General features: G+C 33.0%; 2 protein-coding genes and 1 long non-coding RNA gene across 4 annotated transcripts in view; all 3 read right to left on the reverse strand.

Moving 5' to 3' along the window:
• The window catches only part of LOC127708635 (uncharacterized), a 140,297-nt gene that overhangs the window by 58,117 nt on the left and 63,140 nt on the right, over positions 1–19,040 (reverse strand). For both annotated transcript variants that reach the window (XM_052213668.1, XM_052213667.1), the window contains exons 31-36: positions 17,772–17,858; positions 16,178–16,291; positions 15,288–15,420; positions 13,421–13,551; positions 10,989–11,192; positions 9,517–9,759 (exon numbers count right to left, since the gene is read on the reverse strand). In XM_052213668.1, coding sequence (XP_052069628.1) covers positions 9,517–9,759; positions 10,989–11,192; positions 13,421–13,551; positions 15,288–15,420; positions 16,178–16,291; positions 17,772–17,858 — 912 coding nt within the window. The remainder of the gene's footprint in view (positions 1–9,516; positions 9,760–10,988; positions 11,193–13,420; positions 13,552–15,287; positions 15,421–16,177; positions 16,292–17,771; positions 17,859–19,040) is intronic.
• Positions 1,331–4,844, reverse strand: LOC127708754 (uncharacterized). The gene is made up of 2 exons (XR_007985360.1): positions 4,812–4,844; positions 1,331–4,664 (listed from the first exon to the last, which is right to left on the reverse strand). It is a non-coding gene; the product is annotated as an uncharacterized LOC127708754 (long non-coding RNA).
• Positions 6,460–9,007, reverse strand: LOC127708739 (uncharacterized). The gene is made up of 2 exons (XM_052213868.1): positions 8,222–9,007; positions 6,460–7,651 (listed from the first exon to the last, which is right to left on the reverse strand). The coding sequence occupies exons 1-2, from the start codon at positions 8,304–8,306 to the stop codon at positions 7,194–7,196; spliced, it is 543 nt and encodes a 180-aa protein (XP_052069828.1). The 5' UTR covers positions 8,307–9,007; the 3' UTR covers positions 6,460–7,193.

The following is a 19,040-nucleotide window of genomic DNA, read 5'->3' on the forward strand; positions in this document are numbered from 1 at the left end:
CCCATATATTCAATTTTTGTTGAAATCAAACAAAGTTTAATTTTGGACCCCGATTTGGACCAACTTGAAAACTGGGCCCATAATCAAAAATATAAATACATGGTTAGATTCAGCATATCAAAGAACCCCATATATTCAATTTTTGTTGAAATCAAACAAAGTTTAATTTTGGACCCCGATTTGGACCAACTTGAAAACTGGGCCCATAATCAAAAATCTAAATACATGGTTAGATTCAGCATATCAAAGAACCCCATATATTCAATTTTTGATGAAATCAAACAAAGTTTAATTTTGGACCCTTTTGATCTCAATGTGGACAAAGTTGATAACGGGGCCCAACAATCAAAAATCTAAATACATGGTTAGATTCAGCATATCAAAGAACCCCAAGAATTCAATTTTTGATGAAATCAAACAAAGTTTAATTTTGGACCCTTTTGATCTCAATGTGGACAAAAATGATAACAGGGCCCAAAAATCAAAAATCTAAATACATGGTAAGATTCAGCATATCAAAGAACCCCATATATTCAATTTTTGTTGAAATCAAACAAAGTTTAATTTTGGACCCCGATTTGGACCAACTTGAAAACTGGGCCCATAATCAAAAATCTAAATACATGTTTAGATTCAGCATATCAAAGAACCCTAAAAATTCAATTTTTGTTAAAATCAAACTAAGTTTAATTTTGGACCCTTTGGACCTTTATGTAGACCAATTTGAAAACGGAACCAAAAATTAAGAATCTAAATACACGGTTAGATTCGGCATATCAAAGAACCCCAATAATTCAATTTTTGATGAAATCAAACAAAGTTAAATTTTGGACCCTTTGGACTTCAATGTGGACCAATTTAAAAACGGGGCCCAAAATCCAAAAACTTAATACACGGTTAGATTCAGCATATTACAGAACCCCATATATTCAATTTTTGTTGAAATCAAACAAAGTTTAATTTTGGACCCCGATTTGGACCAACTTGAAAACTGGGCCCATAATCAAAAATCTAAATACATGGTTATATTCAGCATATCAAAGAACCCCATATATTCAATTTTTGTTGAAATCAAACAAAGTTTAATTTTGGACCCCGATTTGGACCAACTTGAAAACTGGGCCCATAATCAAAAATCTAAATACATGGTTAGATTCAGCATATCAAAGAACCCCATATATTCAATTTTTGATGAAATCAAACAAAGTTTAATTTTGGACCCTTTTGATCTCAATGTGGACAAAGTTGATAACGGGGCCCAACAATCAAAAATCTAAATACATGGTTAGATTCAGCATATCAAAGAACCCCATATATTCAATTTTTGTTGAAATCAAACAAAGTTTAATTTTGGACCCCGATTTGGACCAACTTGAAAACTGGGCCCATAATCAAAAATCTAAATACATGGTTAGATTCAGCATATCAAAGAACCCCATATATTCAATTTTTTTTTAGATCAAACTAAGTTTAATTTTGGACCCTTTTGATCTCAATGTGGACAAAAATGATAACAGGGCCCAAAAATCAAAAATCTAAATACATGGTAAGATTCAGCATATCAAAGAACCCCATATATTCAATTTTTGTTGAAATCAAGCAAAGTTTAATTTTGGACCCCGATTTGGACCAACTTGAAAACTGGGCCCATAATCAAAAATCTAAATACATGTTTAGATTCAGCATATCAAAGAACCCTAAAAATTCAATTTTTGTTAAAATCAAACTAAGTTTAATTTTGGACCCTTTGGACCTTTATGTAGACCAATTTGAAAACGGAACCAAAAATTAAGAATCTAAATACACGGTTAGATTCGGCATATCAAAGAACCCCAATAATTCAATTTTTGTTGAAATCAAACAAAGTTAAATTTTGGACCCTTTGGACTTCAATGTGGACCAATTTAAAAACGGGGCCCAAAATCCAAAAACTTAATACACGGTTAGATTCAGCATATTACAGAACCCCATATATTCAATTTTTGTTGAAATCAAACAAAGTTTAATTTTGGACCCCGATTTGGACCAACTTGAAAACTGGGCCCATAATCAAAAATCTAAATACATGGTTAGATTCAGCATATCAAAGAACCCCATATATTCAATTTTTGTTGAAATCAAACAAAGTTTAATTTTGGACCCCGATTTGGACCAACTTGAAAACGGCCCATAATCAAAAATCTAAATACATGGTTAGATTCAGCATATCAAAGAACCCCATATATTCAATTTTTGATGAAATCAAACAAAGTTTAATTTTGGACCCTTTTGATCTCAATGTGGACAAAGTTGATAACGGGGCCCAACAATCAAAAATCTAAATACATGGTTAGATTCAGCATATCAAAGAACCCCATATATTCAATTTTTGTTGAAATCAAACAAAGTTTAATTTTGGACCCCGATTTGGACCAACTTGAAAACTGGGCCCATAATCAAAAATCTAAATACATGGTTAGATTCAGCATATCAAAGAACCCCATATATTCAATTTTTGTTGAAATCAAACAAAGTTTAATTTTGGACCCCGATTTGGACCAACTTGAAAACTGGGCCCATAATCAAAAATCTAAATACATGGTTAGATTCAGCATATCAAAGAACCCCATATATTCAATTTTTTTTTAGATCAAACTAAGTTTAATTTTGGACCCTTTGGACCTTTATGTAGACCAATTTGAAAACAGAACCAAAAATTAAGAATCTAAATACATGGTTAGATTCGGCATATCAAAGAACCCCAATAATTCAATTTTTGATGAAATCAAACAAAGTTAAATTTTGGACCCTTTGGACCTCAATGTGGACCAATTTAAAAACGGGGCCTTAAATCCAAAAACTTAATACACGGTTAGATTCAGCATATTAAAGAACCCCAAGAATTCAAGAATAAAACCCCATCGAAATTGATCAAGAAATAAGCAATTTATACGAAGTATCTTCTTTTGCACAATACTGTGCAATTGATTATTTCTTGCTATTGGGCAATACTGTACAATTGACAATTTCTTGCTATTGCGCAATATTGTGCTATTGGATATTTCTTGCTATTGCGCAATACTGTGCAATTGAAGATTTCTTGCTATTGCGCAATACTGTGCAATTGAAGATTTCTTGCTATTGTGCAATACTGTGCAATTGAAAATTTCTTGATATTGCACAATACTTATTATATAATAATTTACACATCCTGTTTGGTGTGTATCTCCTACCATATCATTATTATTTGCTTTTAAATATAAATCAGAAATAACCAAATTAAAATTTTAAATTTTAAAAGAAAAAAAAAAGGAAAAAAAGAAAAAAAAAAATCCCCCCCAAAATTTTTTGAACCCCCTTATGATTCATCACCCCCAAACTCAATCTCAGCCTTCCCTTTGTGGTATGGTACCTTGCAGTACAATTTCAGAGAGATCCATACACTTGAACACAAGTTATTGTCTGGAAACTAGAAAAATGCTTATTTTTGGCCCCTTTTTAGCCCCCAATTCCTAAACGTTTCGGGCAATTACCCCCAAACTCAATTCCATCTTTCCCTTTGTGATATGGAACCTTGTAGTACAATTTCAGAAATATCCAAACACTTACACACAAGTTATTGTCATGAAACAAGAAAAATGCTTGTTTTTTGCCCCTTTTTTGGCCCCTAATTCCTATCATTTTGAGGCAATTACCCCCAAAATCAATTCCAGCCTTCCCTTTGTGATATGGAACCTTGTGGTACAATGTCAGAGAGATCCATACACTTACACACAAGTTATTGTCTGGAAGTTACAAAAATGCTTATTTTTGGCCCCTTTTTCCTTAACTGTTGGTACCATAACCCCCAAAATCAATCCCAACCTTCCTTTCGTGGTATTGAACCTTATGGTTAAATTTCATGGAGATCCATTCACTTAAACTAAAGTTAGAGTGCGAAAACCAATGTGTCTTTGGACGACGCCGGACGACGACGACGCCAACGTCATACCAATATACGACCAAAATTTTTTTAATTTTTGCGGTCGTATAAAAAGGAGTTCTTAATTAAGAAATAAACTGATTCGCTGAGCGCAGCTGGATACACCCGCAGAGGTCCAACCCTGAACAGTTGGGGCAAAAATGGACACAATATTCAAGCTTGATACAGGTCTGAATTTGGATTGTAATTAAATATTTGACATATTATAGTTTCTGACTAAATGTAGTCAAAGAACTTGAAATCGGTTATATGAATTGAATTTATATTCAATTAAAGATTTCTTGCTGTTGTGCAATACACTGTGCTGTTGCGCAATACTTAATGAATCTGTTGCCAGACTATAAACAAATAAAGTTCAATTTCTTCTCAATGTCATATTTGAAATTTATGAAAATCTATAGGGAGATTACATCAATAGCTATAAATAATTCACCAAAGTTTCATGCGAACTGCTTAAAGCATTTTTGAGTTGTTGTCCAACAAGAGTGCACACGCTGAAATGTCTCGCCTTCTTTACTAATCACTGATATCATGTTGATAGTCCTTAATATAAAGCTTTATTACAACTGTCACATAAACTTAACATTAACCAAGAAAACTAAACATTGACCAATGAACCATGAAAATGAGGTCAAGGTCAGATGAACCATGCCAGGCAGACATGTACAGCTAACAATTCTTCCATACAACAAATATAGTTGACCTATTGCTTATAGTTTAAGAAAAACAGACCAAAACACAAAAACTTAACACTGAGCAATGAACTGTGAAAATGAGGTCAAGGTCAAATAAAACCTGCGCGACTGACATATAGATCATAAAATATTTCCATACACCAAATATAGTTGACCTATTGCATATAGTATTAGAAAAAAAGACCAAAACTCAAAATCTTAACTTTGACCACTGAACCATGAAAATGAGGTCAAGGTCAAATGAGACCTGCCAGCTAGACATGTACACCTTACAATCATTCCATACACCAAATATAGTAGACCTGTTGCATACAGTATAAGAAAACAGACCAAAACACAAAAACTTAACTATAACCACTGAACCATGAAAATGAGGTCAAGGTCAGATGACACCTGCCAGTTGGACATGTACGCCTTACAGTCCTTCCATACACCAAATATATACTTGACCTATTGCTTATAGTATCTGAGATATGGACTTGACCACCAAAACTTAACCTTGTTCACTGATCCATGACATGAGGTCGAGGTCAAGTGAAAACTGTCTGACGGGCATGAGGACCTTGCAAGGTACGCACATACCAAATATAGTTATCCTACTACTTATAATAAGAGAGAATTTACATTACAAAAAATGTTAACTTTTTTTTCAAGTAGTCACTGAACCATGAAAATGAGGTCAAGGACATTGGACATGTGGCTGACGGAAACTTCGTAACATGAGGCATCCATATACAAAGTATGAAGCATCTAGGTCTTCCACCTTCTAAAATATAAAGCTTTTAAGAAGTTAGCTAACGCCGCTGCCACATCACTATCCCAATGTCGAGCTTTCTGCGACAAAAGTCGCAGGCTCGACAAAAACTGGAAAATCCCCCCTGAATAAAACCCCATAACTCAGAAATGTAAAATCTAAAATTTATAAAATTCTAAAGGGAGCTTACGGATTGATAATTTAGTCTTAGATGCAAGATTTTTTTATCAGTTGTTAGTGGCTTTGAACTAGCTGTCAGTAACTTTGAGTACTCTCAGATCTGTACTTAGTGTCTTTTTGTTGTTTGGATTTACAACTACCCGACCACGTCCACTTGTATTTGTATTTATCCATCTGATGAGTTAAGCCTCTTTCAACTGATTTTTATAGTTCGTTCTTATATTGTACTGTTACACCACTGTCCCAGGTTAGGGGGAGGGTTGGGATCCCACTAACATGTTTAACCCTGACACATTCTGTATGTACATGTATGTGGCGTGCCTGTCCCAAGTCAGGAGCCTGTAATTCAGTGGTTGTTGTTTGTTTATGTGTTGCATATTTGTTATATTCGTTCATTTTTTGTACATAAATTAGGCCGTTAGTTTTCTTGTTTAAATTGTTTTACATTGTCATTTCGGGGCCTTTTATAGCTGACTGTGCGGTATGGGCTTTGTTCATTGTTGAAGGCCGTACTGTGACCTATAGCTGTTAATTTCTGTGTCATTTGGTCTCTTGTGGAGAGTTGTCTCATTGGCAATCATACCACATCTTCTTTTTTATATTTACATCAACAGATATAAACAATTCACCAAAGTCAAGGTGAGACAACAAAACTTAGTGGTAAGATCTCTGAAATGTTTTACATGGTACAAGTTTTTCTCATTGTTGGAGATTGTACGGTGACAGTAACACCTGTAACTGCTTAAACCCGTTTCTTATGCACTTTAGTTCGATAAACTCACTGAATATCATACCACATCTCCTTATTTTTATATGCATTACAATTTACATGTGCATGTAATTATAAATATTTATATATCAGAACAAAATTCATTGCGTCACTTTTATTTATGCATCCTTTGGCACAATACAAGTTCTAAAATTACACAACATAGTACAACTAAATGTTATTTCAGATGAAAGTTTTGTTTCAGTTCCATTCATAGGATTTATTAGAATTTTGTATGTTTTGCCAAGTCCAATAATTCGCTCTATGTGCACATGTTAATTGGAGACTTTTCTATCCCGTATAAGAGTTTTGGAACTAATTCTGTTTCTTTTTTTGAAAAAAGTTAGCAAACAAATCTTGCACATTTAAACCTTTGTCTGCCATCACACTGTCACCTGGATCACATAATTGAACTATTCTACATCTTTCAACTATTTCATATATAGTCACTGGTAGAACCAACATATGCATTAGAGACATCGTTGACTAAACCACCAGGTGTCGAACATACAAGTATTTTCAGTGTTTCTGTTTTTATATGATGAAAAGGTTGCCTGAGCTCTAGGAGCTTTAGGTTTTATCACGGGATATTCTGTGCTGTCAATAATAATCCAAGTCGTAGGAAACTTTAATTTGAAGTTGGATGGTGAAAAATACCTGACTAAACCACTAGATGACCAAGTGTTAGCCTGACACCACTGTTTAGACATAAAAACAATCCATGTATACACAATATTCTTAACACTAGATTCAATCTAGAATCTAGAAAGTTCAAAGTTGGTTGTATAATGCCTCAATTTCATCAAAGTCATAAAAAAACTGATTTTCAACTGATCATGACACCCTATCAATTTGAAAATATATGTATCTCAAACAATGTGCTGCTGGACCAAGTGTGGTCAAAACAAATAAAAATTTAGTATACAACTCTAAACCGGTATAAAAATGCATGGCTGTGTCACATGTCTTCATTTCAAAATTCTCTGCTGAAAACATAGGCATTGATGGTGTTTGCACAATTCCATCTGTGAAGCTCAACATTTGCTCGGCAGTTGGTGGTGGACAGTCATAAATCCTTTCTGCAGTATGAATGACTTCTTCAGGAAAACCAACTTTACAATCAAAACTTCCCTCTAGATTTCTACTACAATATTCATCAAGTTTGATTCTTTTGTTTTCACAGGAAACTGCCCTGATTTTTCTTTTTGCGGACGATTCAGTCTCTTGCTTGGTCCAGGAAAATAGGCTGGGAATTGCAGTAGACTTAAGTCTCTGAATGGTGGGTTTGCGCCCTGAAAAAGGTTATAAAACATTAGTTTTTTGATAATTAAATGAACTTCCATTAGCAATGTATACTTTGTATTACCTGGCGAAATATTAACTAGATTTATTCATTACAATCTGGATAAAACTATGTTTGCCTAATTCAATGTATGTTATGTAAATCCAAAGGACAAACAATGAGAGACTTATGCAACAAACGTACATTGTTTATACCTAAATAACTATAATATAGATGAGAGCATGTCATTGTTTTGTTCCTGTTAACATTGTCATTGATATTTTTCAAGAAAGTCTATGAGGCATAGCTTATGCATTCCTGTCATTACTACATTAGCATAATTACTGCTAAAATAATTCTCAGTATGATATACCTCTTGTAAGAAATCATTAAAATTGTAGCAATCACCAAAAAATCTCAAACAGATCAGATTGAATCGTAATCCAAAAAATTATGACGTCTTGAATGAACCACCCCCTTTTATTCTAAAACGATAATTGCGGTTGTAAACAGACTTTGGTTTATTCGCATGGCGATTACATATATAACTATATATTTCAAAAAGAAAATAGAGTTTTACCATGAATAGTTTCCCGCACGTAGTCTATTTCAGTAAAATGTGCCTTGCAAACAACAGCTGATTGAGATGGACTCCACGATTTCATCGTGTTCTCGTCCAATCTGCGTATGGGCCATGGCGTTGATCCAACTTTTCCTTCTTTTTAAGTCATTTGGAAATGCATGTCCTCCTCTTAAATGACACCCAGGTACACAACAACAAGTACTAGGCATCGTTAATTAAAAATGTAACTGAAATAGTTGCACAGTGCAGAAACCGGAAATTGAGGAACAGGATCGGCTACCATGGCGCCACCTATTCAGGAACGATAATTTGCTACTTTATATAACTGCGAAATAACAATAACGTTAGACGGGTTCACGTGCATAAACAGAAATGCGCTTTAAATTGTATAATATAATTCATGTTCAGTCGACCTTTAATTATTATATCAACGACTGAAATGATTTATAAACATATAGATTGCAGATAACACTCGAAATTAACCCGAGCTCTTTCCACACGGAATTCAAATAATTCTAGTTTGTCAATCGGTTGACTGCTTATAATGCAAAATACAAATATATTTAAAGTTTTTAAAACTAACAAAACACAATGATCGTTTCTCTATTTCCCAATGTAAATGAAATGAAACAAAAAACATTTTATATCGCAATAAGAAGAGGAGAGAATTCAACATTTCCGGATCTACTTGGAGCCTAACGACCCCCCACGTAGATAAGATGGATATCGCGGAAGGAAGGATTAACCCGGCAACTAGAAAGGCATTAAAGCACTGCCTTTAAAAAACAATTATTGATATTATGACTATCTCAACTCAATAAGGTCATTGTCAAAGGTTATTGTCAATGTGGTAATGTATCATTGTAACAGAGTGAAATAAGTTCCTGTGTTCTTCAGCATGTTGACTTAATCTAATTGAAGTGGAATTCAAATCTAAAGGGATTGTAAGTATGCTCTCTTTATTCACTTTGCACTACTTATTGTGGTGGAGAGAACTACTTACATTCAAGCCACTGTACTTTTCTATTATCTAGTACCAATAATAGCTAAAGATGATAAGGAACTCATCAAATGGTCACTCTTTTTAACCTCTATTATCTAGTATCAATAATATCCTTGTGATAATCAGCAACAACTCAACAAGGTCAATCATATAATCAGCAACAACTCAACAAGGTCAATCATATAATCAGCAACAACTCAACAAGGTCAATCATATAATCACTATCAACAAAACAGGTTCAATAATAATAAAAAAAACTGCCACAAATTAATATGTATTAATAACTTGCCTGTTGGTCTGATGCAAGTCTTTACATACAAATCATAGCTTGTATCAGTAGACCTGTCTGTTGGAAGTGAGCTAAAGAAAGTGTGACATAATTTCTCGCTTGACTTGTAAACAAAGCCTTGACATGCATCCTTGTTTTGACCACATACAGCCATACAATCTTCAATAGTATCTTTTGTTTGCTGTTGTGAACTACTCAGTGATGGAAGAGTATTCACATGAAGTTCATAATGGCATAAATCTCCTACAAATAAATGTAATGTAAAATTATTAAACACTCTAAATGTTAAACATGTAAATTATGGCACACCAATAGAGTAGTAAACTGACTGTATTTAGTTTGGCATACTGACTGTAACTCTAGAAGGGTTTACTGATTGTATCTATAGTGTGATATACTGACTGTATCTTTAGAGTGGTATACTGATTGTATCTATAGTGTGATATACTAACTGAATCTCTAGTGTGGTATACTGACTGTATTTAGCTGTGAAGAAAGAGGTTCCTGATTAAAATCCCTTCACGGCTGATGATTTCACTGTTCAAATATTTACCACTATCTGTTCTGTGAAATTTCATCAGTCCTGTTGTAATCTACACAGGTTCCCAACTTACCATGAAATAGGCATTAATTACAGACACACCTGTAAGAATCAGTTCTGTTGTAATCTAACCAGGTCCTATACTTACCATAAAATAGGCTTTAACTACGTATATACCTGTAAGATTCAGTCCTGTTGTAATCTACACAAGAACCAAACTTATACGATGAAATAGGCATTAATTACAGACATACCTGTAAGTTTCAGTCTTTCTGTAATCAACACAGGTGCAATACTTACCATGAAATTGGTGTTAATTTCATATATACCTGTAAGATTCAGTCGTGTTGTAATTTACACAAGTACCATACTTTGCTTACCATGAAATTTGTGTTAATTACATATATACCTGTAAGATTCAGTCCTGTTGTAATATATTCCTTATGTCGTAACAACAATACCCTTCCCTTTTCACGAATGTGACCTACCGAATTAAGACTATTTACCGGATTTGTAATAACATAAGCAACACGACAGGTGCCACATGTGGAGCAGGATCTGCTTACCCTTCCGGAGCACCTGAGATCACCCCCAGTTTTTGGTGGGGTTCGTGTTGCTTAGACTTTAGTTTTCTATGTTGTGTCATCTGTACTATTATTTGTCTGTTTGTCTTTTTATTTTGGCCATGGCATTGTCAGTTTGTTTTTCGATCTATGAGTTTGAATGTCCCTCTGGTATCTTTCGTCCCTCTAATCTACACAGGTGTCATACTTACCATGAAATAGGCATTAATTACAGACATAACTGTAAGATTCAGTTCTGTTATAATTTACACAGGTCCCATGTCAGTCATGAGATAGGTGTTAAATACAGGCATGTATGTAGAAATCAGTCTTATCATCATATACATATGTACCACATTCATACTAACCACTAGATAGGCCTTCATTACAGACACATCTGTACGAGTCTGTTCTATAATCATCTACACATGTTCCACCATTACAATTGACACATGGACTGGTACGAACCTCACATCGGGTACCAGAATAACCATTCTTACATTGACAGACATATCCATTTACTCTGTCTACACATGTTGCGTCATTATAACATGGATTAGAATCACACTCCTCTGAAAACATAAAATTAAATCACTGACTAAATCATGGCCTACATTAAACTCCTCTTTAATCACAAAACGATAACATGGGACTACATCAAACTCCTCTGAATTGAGAAAACGATTACATGGACTAAATCAAACTCCTCTAAAATCAGAAAACAATAACATGGACTACATCAAACTCCTCTAAAATCAGAAAATGATAACATGGACTACATCAAACTCCTCTAAAATCAGAAAATGATAACATGGGACTACATTAAACTCCTCTGAATTTAGAAAATGATACTAGTAACATGGACTACATCAAACTCCTCTGAAATGAGAAATGATAACATGGACTCAATCAAACTCCTCTGAAATCAGAAAGCAATACCATGGACTACATCAAGTTCCTCTAAAATTAGAAAATGATAACATGGACTACATCAAACTCTTCTGAAATCTGAAATGACAACATGGACTACATCAAACTCCTCTGGAATCAGTAAATGATAACATGGACTACATAAAACTCCTCTGAAATCAGTAAATGATAACATGGACTACATCAAACTCCTCTGAAATCTGAAATGATAACATAGACTACATCAAACTCCTCTGAAATCAGTAAATGATAACATGGACTCAATCAAACTCCTCTGAAATCAGTAAATGATAACATGGACTACATCAAACTCCTCTGAAATCAGTAAATGATAACATGGACTACATCAAACTCCTCTGAAATCTGAAATGATAACATTGACTACATCAAGATCCTCTGAAATCAGTAAATGATAACATAGACTACATTAAACTCCTCTGAAATCAGAAAAACAATAAAATTAACTACATCAAGATCCTCTGAAATCAGGAAACAACAGCATTGACTTCATAGAACTCTTCTGAATTGAGAAAACGATTACATGGACTACATCAAACTCCTCTGAAGTAAGATAACGATAACATAGACTACATCAAACTCCTCTGAAATCAAAAAAAGATAACATGGACTACATCAAACTTTTCTGAAATCAGAAAACAATAACAGAAAACAATAACATGGACTACAAAAATCCAAAAATGTTAAAATGGACTTCATCAAACTCCTAAAAAAATCAGAAAACAATAACATGGACTACAACAAACTCCTCTGATTTGAGAAAAAGTTAAATTGACTACACCTAACTCCTCTAAAATGAGAAAACGATAACATGGACTACATCAAACTCCCCTGAAATTAGAAAACAATACCATGGACTACATCAAACTCCTCTGATTTGACAAAATGATAAAATGGACTACATCAAACTCCTCTTTAGTCAGAAAATGATAGCATAGACTGAATCAAACTCCTCTGAAATCAGAAAACGATAACAAAGATAAGATTCAAACTCCTAGAGCACAGAAAATTAAAAGAAAGGATATTCTCCTCTAAAAATTTTAAATTCATATTCATTGTATCATTCTTTACTAGAAAATTAATGATGTAATAATAAAGCTTGCTTATGAGAATGGCACAAATCTAAATGCCATTTGCGCAGTACTTATTGTTGATATGTATCGGAGAGATTTTCTAGATTAACATGAACAGTTACATCAGTTTTCATTCAATGATATTCAAATGCATGGGTAGTTTTCAATTGTTTTAGAATAAACTCAGCATGACAGTCCCACCATTTGATGAAAAAGGTGCCATTTTCAGTTTTTTGCTTCCCACATTGTTCTACAGTTTCAAAAGGGGGCTGGTCCAATATTATTTCACAAAATATATATCTGCAACAAGTGCTACTTTTCTATGGCATTTAAGTTAATCTAATGACTGAAGGCATGAAAATTCAGGCCTAGAAATATGGTGTTGCCCATGAAAAGTGAATTTATCTATACCATTCAGCAACCAAAAAGGTATTCATAAATGCTATCTTCTCAAATTATATTTCAAAATTCTATTAACTACATTTCTTTCCATTCACATAACTGTGATTTCTGCATATAATCCTGATAACACATTGCGAATTTTTACACAACCAGTTGTTTGAAAAGAAGCTTAGTGAAATATACCTTTTATTATGACTTTCGAAATAGGATGATATAAACTACATTTTAGAATGCATAAAAAAAATGATCCCATATATCTTCACTATAATAAAAGTGTTAAGAAGATTCATGTCTTGTTAGTTAAACAGTTAAACAGAGAAAACAAATTAATTTTTCGTTCTTTATCAAACCTGAGTATTTATTTTATAACTACTTACGGATATTTACACTACAATCCTCCCCAGTATAACCAGCGTTACAGGTACACTTTCTGCGGACATTATCATAGCTTGTACATGCACCATTAACACATGGCTTATCCTGGCATATATTGGACTGTCCAATACAACTAATTAAAAAAAATACAACATTAAAAACAACAAAAATGGCTAAAACACTAGTTTAAGGTTCCATCTAATGAACAACACATATGTCATCTATTTTTAATTTCTATTTTTGTGTGGATTCACATGGCAAGGGTGATGCATGCATAGGAGGAGATGCTTACCCTAAGGATGTACCCGGCCTACATCCTTTTGTGATTCCCTTAGTTTTTGTTTTTCACCTTAATTTGCATCTTTTTAAGATTTATGATATTTGAACTTTGATACACTGCTGTTGCTACTGATTTGACACTTGAAACATTAAAGAAATTAAAATTCAATTGTTCAAAGGTCATTCCACCATAAAATTTTTATCAATTGATAAGAACAAATAAAAATGTTTCCATGGAAAAGTGGAAAGACCTAATTATGTAACATAAGACATGATGGATACAATATCCATCCATACTTTCTTTCCATACATTATGAAAAGTATACACCACTGATATGTTTTTCAGACTTGATAACATTAACCTATTCTTTAATGAGCAATAATTATTGGAATCATTAGTTAAAGTTAATGATTGGCCCCTTCAGCAAGATGCCCAAAACTTTGCAGATAAACTGACCTAAAACCAAGAGCCTAGTTGAAACATTAAGATGCACCATTCCTTCAATGTATAATGTCTTGGATAATATGTATAATACATGCACATTTATATTTTCTGTTGAAATAATTTTCCCACTTCCTTCATAGAAAACACATGCATTATTAAAAATTTGTAAATAGTGAACTATACTCACTAAAAAGAATTGAAATAGATAAAAAGTTTCTGTTACCAGTATAAGAGAATTCCAAATTTTAAAGAATATAGATAACAACAACCAAATCCATATGAAACAATAATGAAAAAATCTGAGCTCATACCCACATAGTTGATTCATGAATAGTTAATATTGGATATTTTTACAATTCAACCCTATGAAAAAATGGTACCTAATCTCAGATTTTTATGATTATCAAATTTATCCAAGGTTTTGATGAAAGGAAATCTACTTAAAAGTTTAAACAGGATCTGAACAGAAAGTACTATTCCACCAACAAGTATTAATATTGGTAACATTTACAGGTACCCCTTCTGAAAAAGTACATCTCACATTTCAAAATTTTCTTATTTTTAAACACATGCAAGGTTTTGATGAATGGAAATTTTCTTACAATTTACAAGAGGACTGGATATGAAATTAATGAAGGCACTAGTCTTGCAACAAGACTTAATATGGTATATATTTGCAAGTCCCCCCTCTAGGAAAATAGATCCTTATCTCAAATGTTTCTGATTATCAAACTCATATGTGGTTTTGATGATAGCAAAACGTTCGTTCAAATTTCAGGAGAATCTGACTAAAACTGAAGGTGATGGCATGGTTATAAAGAATGATGATCGATGCACTGAACAAAAATATTATAACTGCTGAATTATCAAAACACTAATGAATGGAACAACACATAATTTAAATTCTTAAGCAATCGTCACTGATATACTGCTATTTATTTCACATGGCAAACCAATTAAAATGTGTTGATTCTATTTAAGATGGTCAGGATGGGGGTCATTAATTTCATTATTTTTTCAATTTTTATAACCATTTTTCTTTATTCTTTTTTTTTGCCCTTTATTCTGCATTTTTTTTTACCATAATTTTCTATTCTGTCAACACCATCCAGACCCTGATTAGAGTGTAATGCATTGTTACTTACTTTTTTCCAGTAAATGTGACAGGACAGACACACAGGTAGTCGTTGATTCTATTCAAGCAGACTCCACCATTTTGACAAGGATTTGGCTGACATTCAGTATCTAAGTCAGTCTCACATCTAGCTCCTGTTGTGCCTGAATATTTGTAATATTAACATTAAATTCAACTCTCATATGTGGGTAGTTGTTTTTTTTTTTTTAATATATATTACAAGAGAATGATTTACCACATACATTATTTTCTCTTATTTCAAATTTTTCAACCAGAAATTAATTTTTTCTGGTTATATGGATTTGGAAAATCTTTTTATCCAGAGTTCTAAGGGTCAACTACTTAAATCTTCTATTAGAGAACCATCTTTTTTGTAGTGAGTTTGACATAATTTTAGCAGTTTGTTTTTGTTTTTCAATAAATTTAGATATGGGGTCCTATAACTGTATAGCAATAACAGAAGTTCATCTTGCCAGCTTTCACAATATAGGTGTAAACTACACAATTTTGACTCGTATTACCGACTGCACAATCGTGACTGTGAAAAGAGGTCTAAAAAGGTCTAGACAATAGTGATCAACGATAATTAGCAAATCAATTATAATTTTTCTATATTCTTATTTTTTTAGAACCGTTTTCTCTATTCTTTATTTAATTTGCCCATTATTCTCTATTCTTAAAATTTAGCATCCCGTTGTTCTCTATTCTTTATAATTAAGCACCCCATTATTCTCTATTCTTTATAATTTTACATCACAATATTTTCTATTTGTTTTTTTTTTTTTCCTATTTTTTGCATTCTTAATTTTTTTGCCCTTTATTCTTCACTTTTTGCCCATTATTCTCTATTCTGTAAACTCCATCCAGACCCTCATGTATTGAACAATAATAACTACTTACCAGAAGGACATGTACAAGTATATCCTGTTGTAGAACTGGAACAAGCACCATTATTGTAACATGGTGTTGAAGCACAGTGGTTAACTACAGTCCCACACGATGGTCCAAAAAATCCTAAAATAATTCAAAGTAAAGATTACTCACAATCAAAATTTTTACTACTATAAATTCAGAAATTATTGTGATGTTTTTATATTGCTAAAGATGCGATGTGATAAAAAAAATTAAAAACTTGCATTATAAGTTTGATAGTATTATTTGTATGCAGCATTTCCTGAAATTGCAGTAATTAAACTCGCATTTGTGTCAATTATCTAACATAAAATATCACAATAATTTCTGAATTTACAGTATTCAAATGTATAACTTGTATTTTGAAATTTTTATTTAATAAACTGTTATCACAGAGATATGCCAAGCCTTTTTGAAATTTTGATAATGCAAATGTTGAAAATAAAATAGCAATACTTTAACATGTAAGTTATGCAAATATTCAAAGTCGATGAACCATGACTGAAGGTACATGGCTGAACAATCTTCATGGAAATGAGATGTGCCAATGTTAATACAACTGCATACCAAATACCATTGACTTATCATAAGTAGTTCCCTTTAAACAAACCTAAACACAAACATTAACTTGTAAACTATGTAAAAGTTTCAAAGTCAATGAACCATGATGAGGGGGTGGGGCTTTATAATCTCCATGGAAATAAGACTTGCAAATGCCAATAAATTTGCAAACCAATTATGATTGACTTAACATTAGCAGTTCGTCTTAAACTGATCTAATTACAAACTAATACATATAAACTAAGCAAATGTTTCAAAGTCAATAGACCATGACTGAGGGGGCAGGGCCAAATATTTTCCATGGAAATGAGATGTGCTAATGCTTATACAACTGAATACCAATCAACATTGGCCTACCACTAATGGTTCCCCTTGAACTGACCTAATCACAAACTAATACATGTAAACTAAGCAAAATTTTCAAAGTCAATAGACCATGACTAATGGGGAGGAGCCAAATAATCTCCATGGAAATGAGATATGCCAATGTTTATACAACTGCATACCAAATATCATTGACCTACCACTAGTGGTTCCCCATAAACTGACCTAATCACAAATTAATACATGTAAACTAAGCAAAAGTTTCAAAGTCAATAGACCATGACTGAGGGGGCAGGGCCAAATAATTTCCATGGAAATGAGATGTGCCAATGCTTATACAACTGCATACAAAATATCATTGACCTACCACTTGTTGTTCACCATAAACTAGACCTAATCACAAACTAATACATTGTTGACGCCGCCGCCGCCGCCCCCGGAAATAGCATACCTATGTCTCGCTTTTTGACTCCGTCAAGGCGAGACAAAAATGAACATTCTATTCATAATTCCCAAACACTGTTTTGAAAAATTTCCCTACCATACTTCTATTAGTTCAAAATTTTTCCATATTTTAATTAGCTCAAACTACCACTTGTAACCATCCTTCAATAGTATTTCTATTAGCTCAAACTAACTCTTTAGTCTAGTTGAGTTAAAAATCATGAAAAAAATAAAGCCATTGATTCTAACTCACCTGCACGACATTGACAATGAACTCCATTGTTTCTAATTAAACAAGTCCCTCCATTGGAACATCTATTAGAAGTGCATAGTTGTGCGGCTGCAAGTATATTTAATATAATTTATGTAAATAATTTTCCCATAATTTTCCCTTCAGACGACACATTATACATAAAACCTCCATGTAAATGGTCCTGAGTATTCATGAAGTATTTGCCACTGGACATTCAGGAAGCAACAATCAATCAATCTATAGAAAGGCAACATGCGTTTTATTTTGGTAATATCACAATTTTTAAACTCAAAATGAAGAAAATCTGTGGCATCCTAGCTTATGCCTGAGAATTTTATTCTGGTCAATAAAAGATTATTCATTATGAAATTCAAAAATAAAGAGCTTCGCCATGAGCGCATGATACGCCTGTCACTTAAGAATAAAGTTCCATAACTCCTCGATGTCATAACAGAAAATTATAAAAAACTAAAGGAAGTTTATTTTAATAGATATAAAACAGTCACCAAAGTTTCATGAAAACTGCTCAAAGCACTTTTGAGTTATTGTTCGAAAAATCCCCCCTTTTTTTATGAATAAAATCCCATAACTCGGAAATGTAAAATCTAAAATTTAGAAAAATCGAAAGGGAGCTTATGTCAATAGATATAAACAATTCACCAAAGTTTCATGAAAACTGCTCAAAGTATTTTTGAGTTATTGTCTGAAAACTGGAAAATCCCCCTTTTTTATAAATAAAACCCCATAACTCGGAAAAGTAAAATCTAAAATTTATAAAAATCAAAAGGGAGCTCACGTCAATAGATATAAACAATTCACCAAAGTTTCATGCAAATTGGTTAAAGTGTTTTTGAGTTATTGTCCGACATGTTGACGATGGACAACGGTATACCATAATACGTCCCGTAAATGGGCATATAAAAATTGTCCATGACAACAAAAGACAATCATCAAAGTATGCACCAATGTCATTGTTTGATGTCAAATCAGAGGAATAACAATATAATGAATTTGTCTTTATGATGTCATTTTTAATTACCATTTAAAAGTTGATATATTGATAATGCATAGATTTCTACTTAAGTACAACAGGGAAAAAATGTTGTATTTTAGACTAAATAAACGAGGCAGTGACCACTAGTGGTGTAGGCATACGAAGGGGTGTTCCAGAATATGGTTCTTATAGTTCCAGCAGTTATTCTCTCTTTAATAGTTTTCTGTTTTTCTTTCTCTTTCTTACGAAGCATTCTAATATCAACTAAACCTGAC

Source organism: Mytilus californianus, unplaced genomic scaffold, assembly GCF_021869535.1.
Source record: "Mytilus californianus isolate M0D057914Y unplaced genomic scaffold, xbMytCali1.0.p SCAF_7, whole genome shotgun sequence".
NCBI lineage: Eukaryota > Metazoa > Mollusca > Bivalvia > Mytilida > Mytilidae > Mytilus > Mytilus californianus.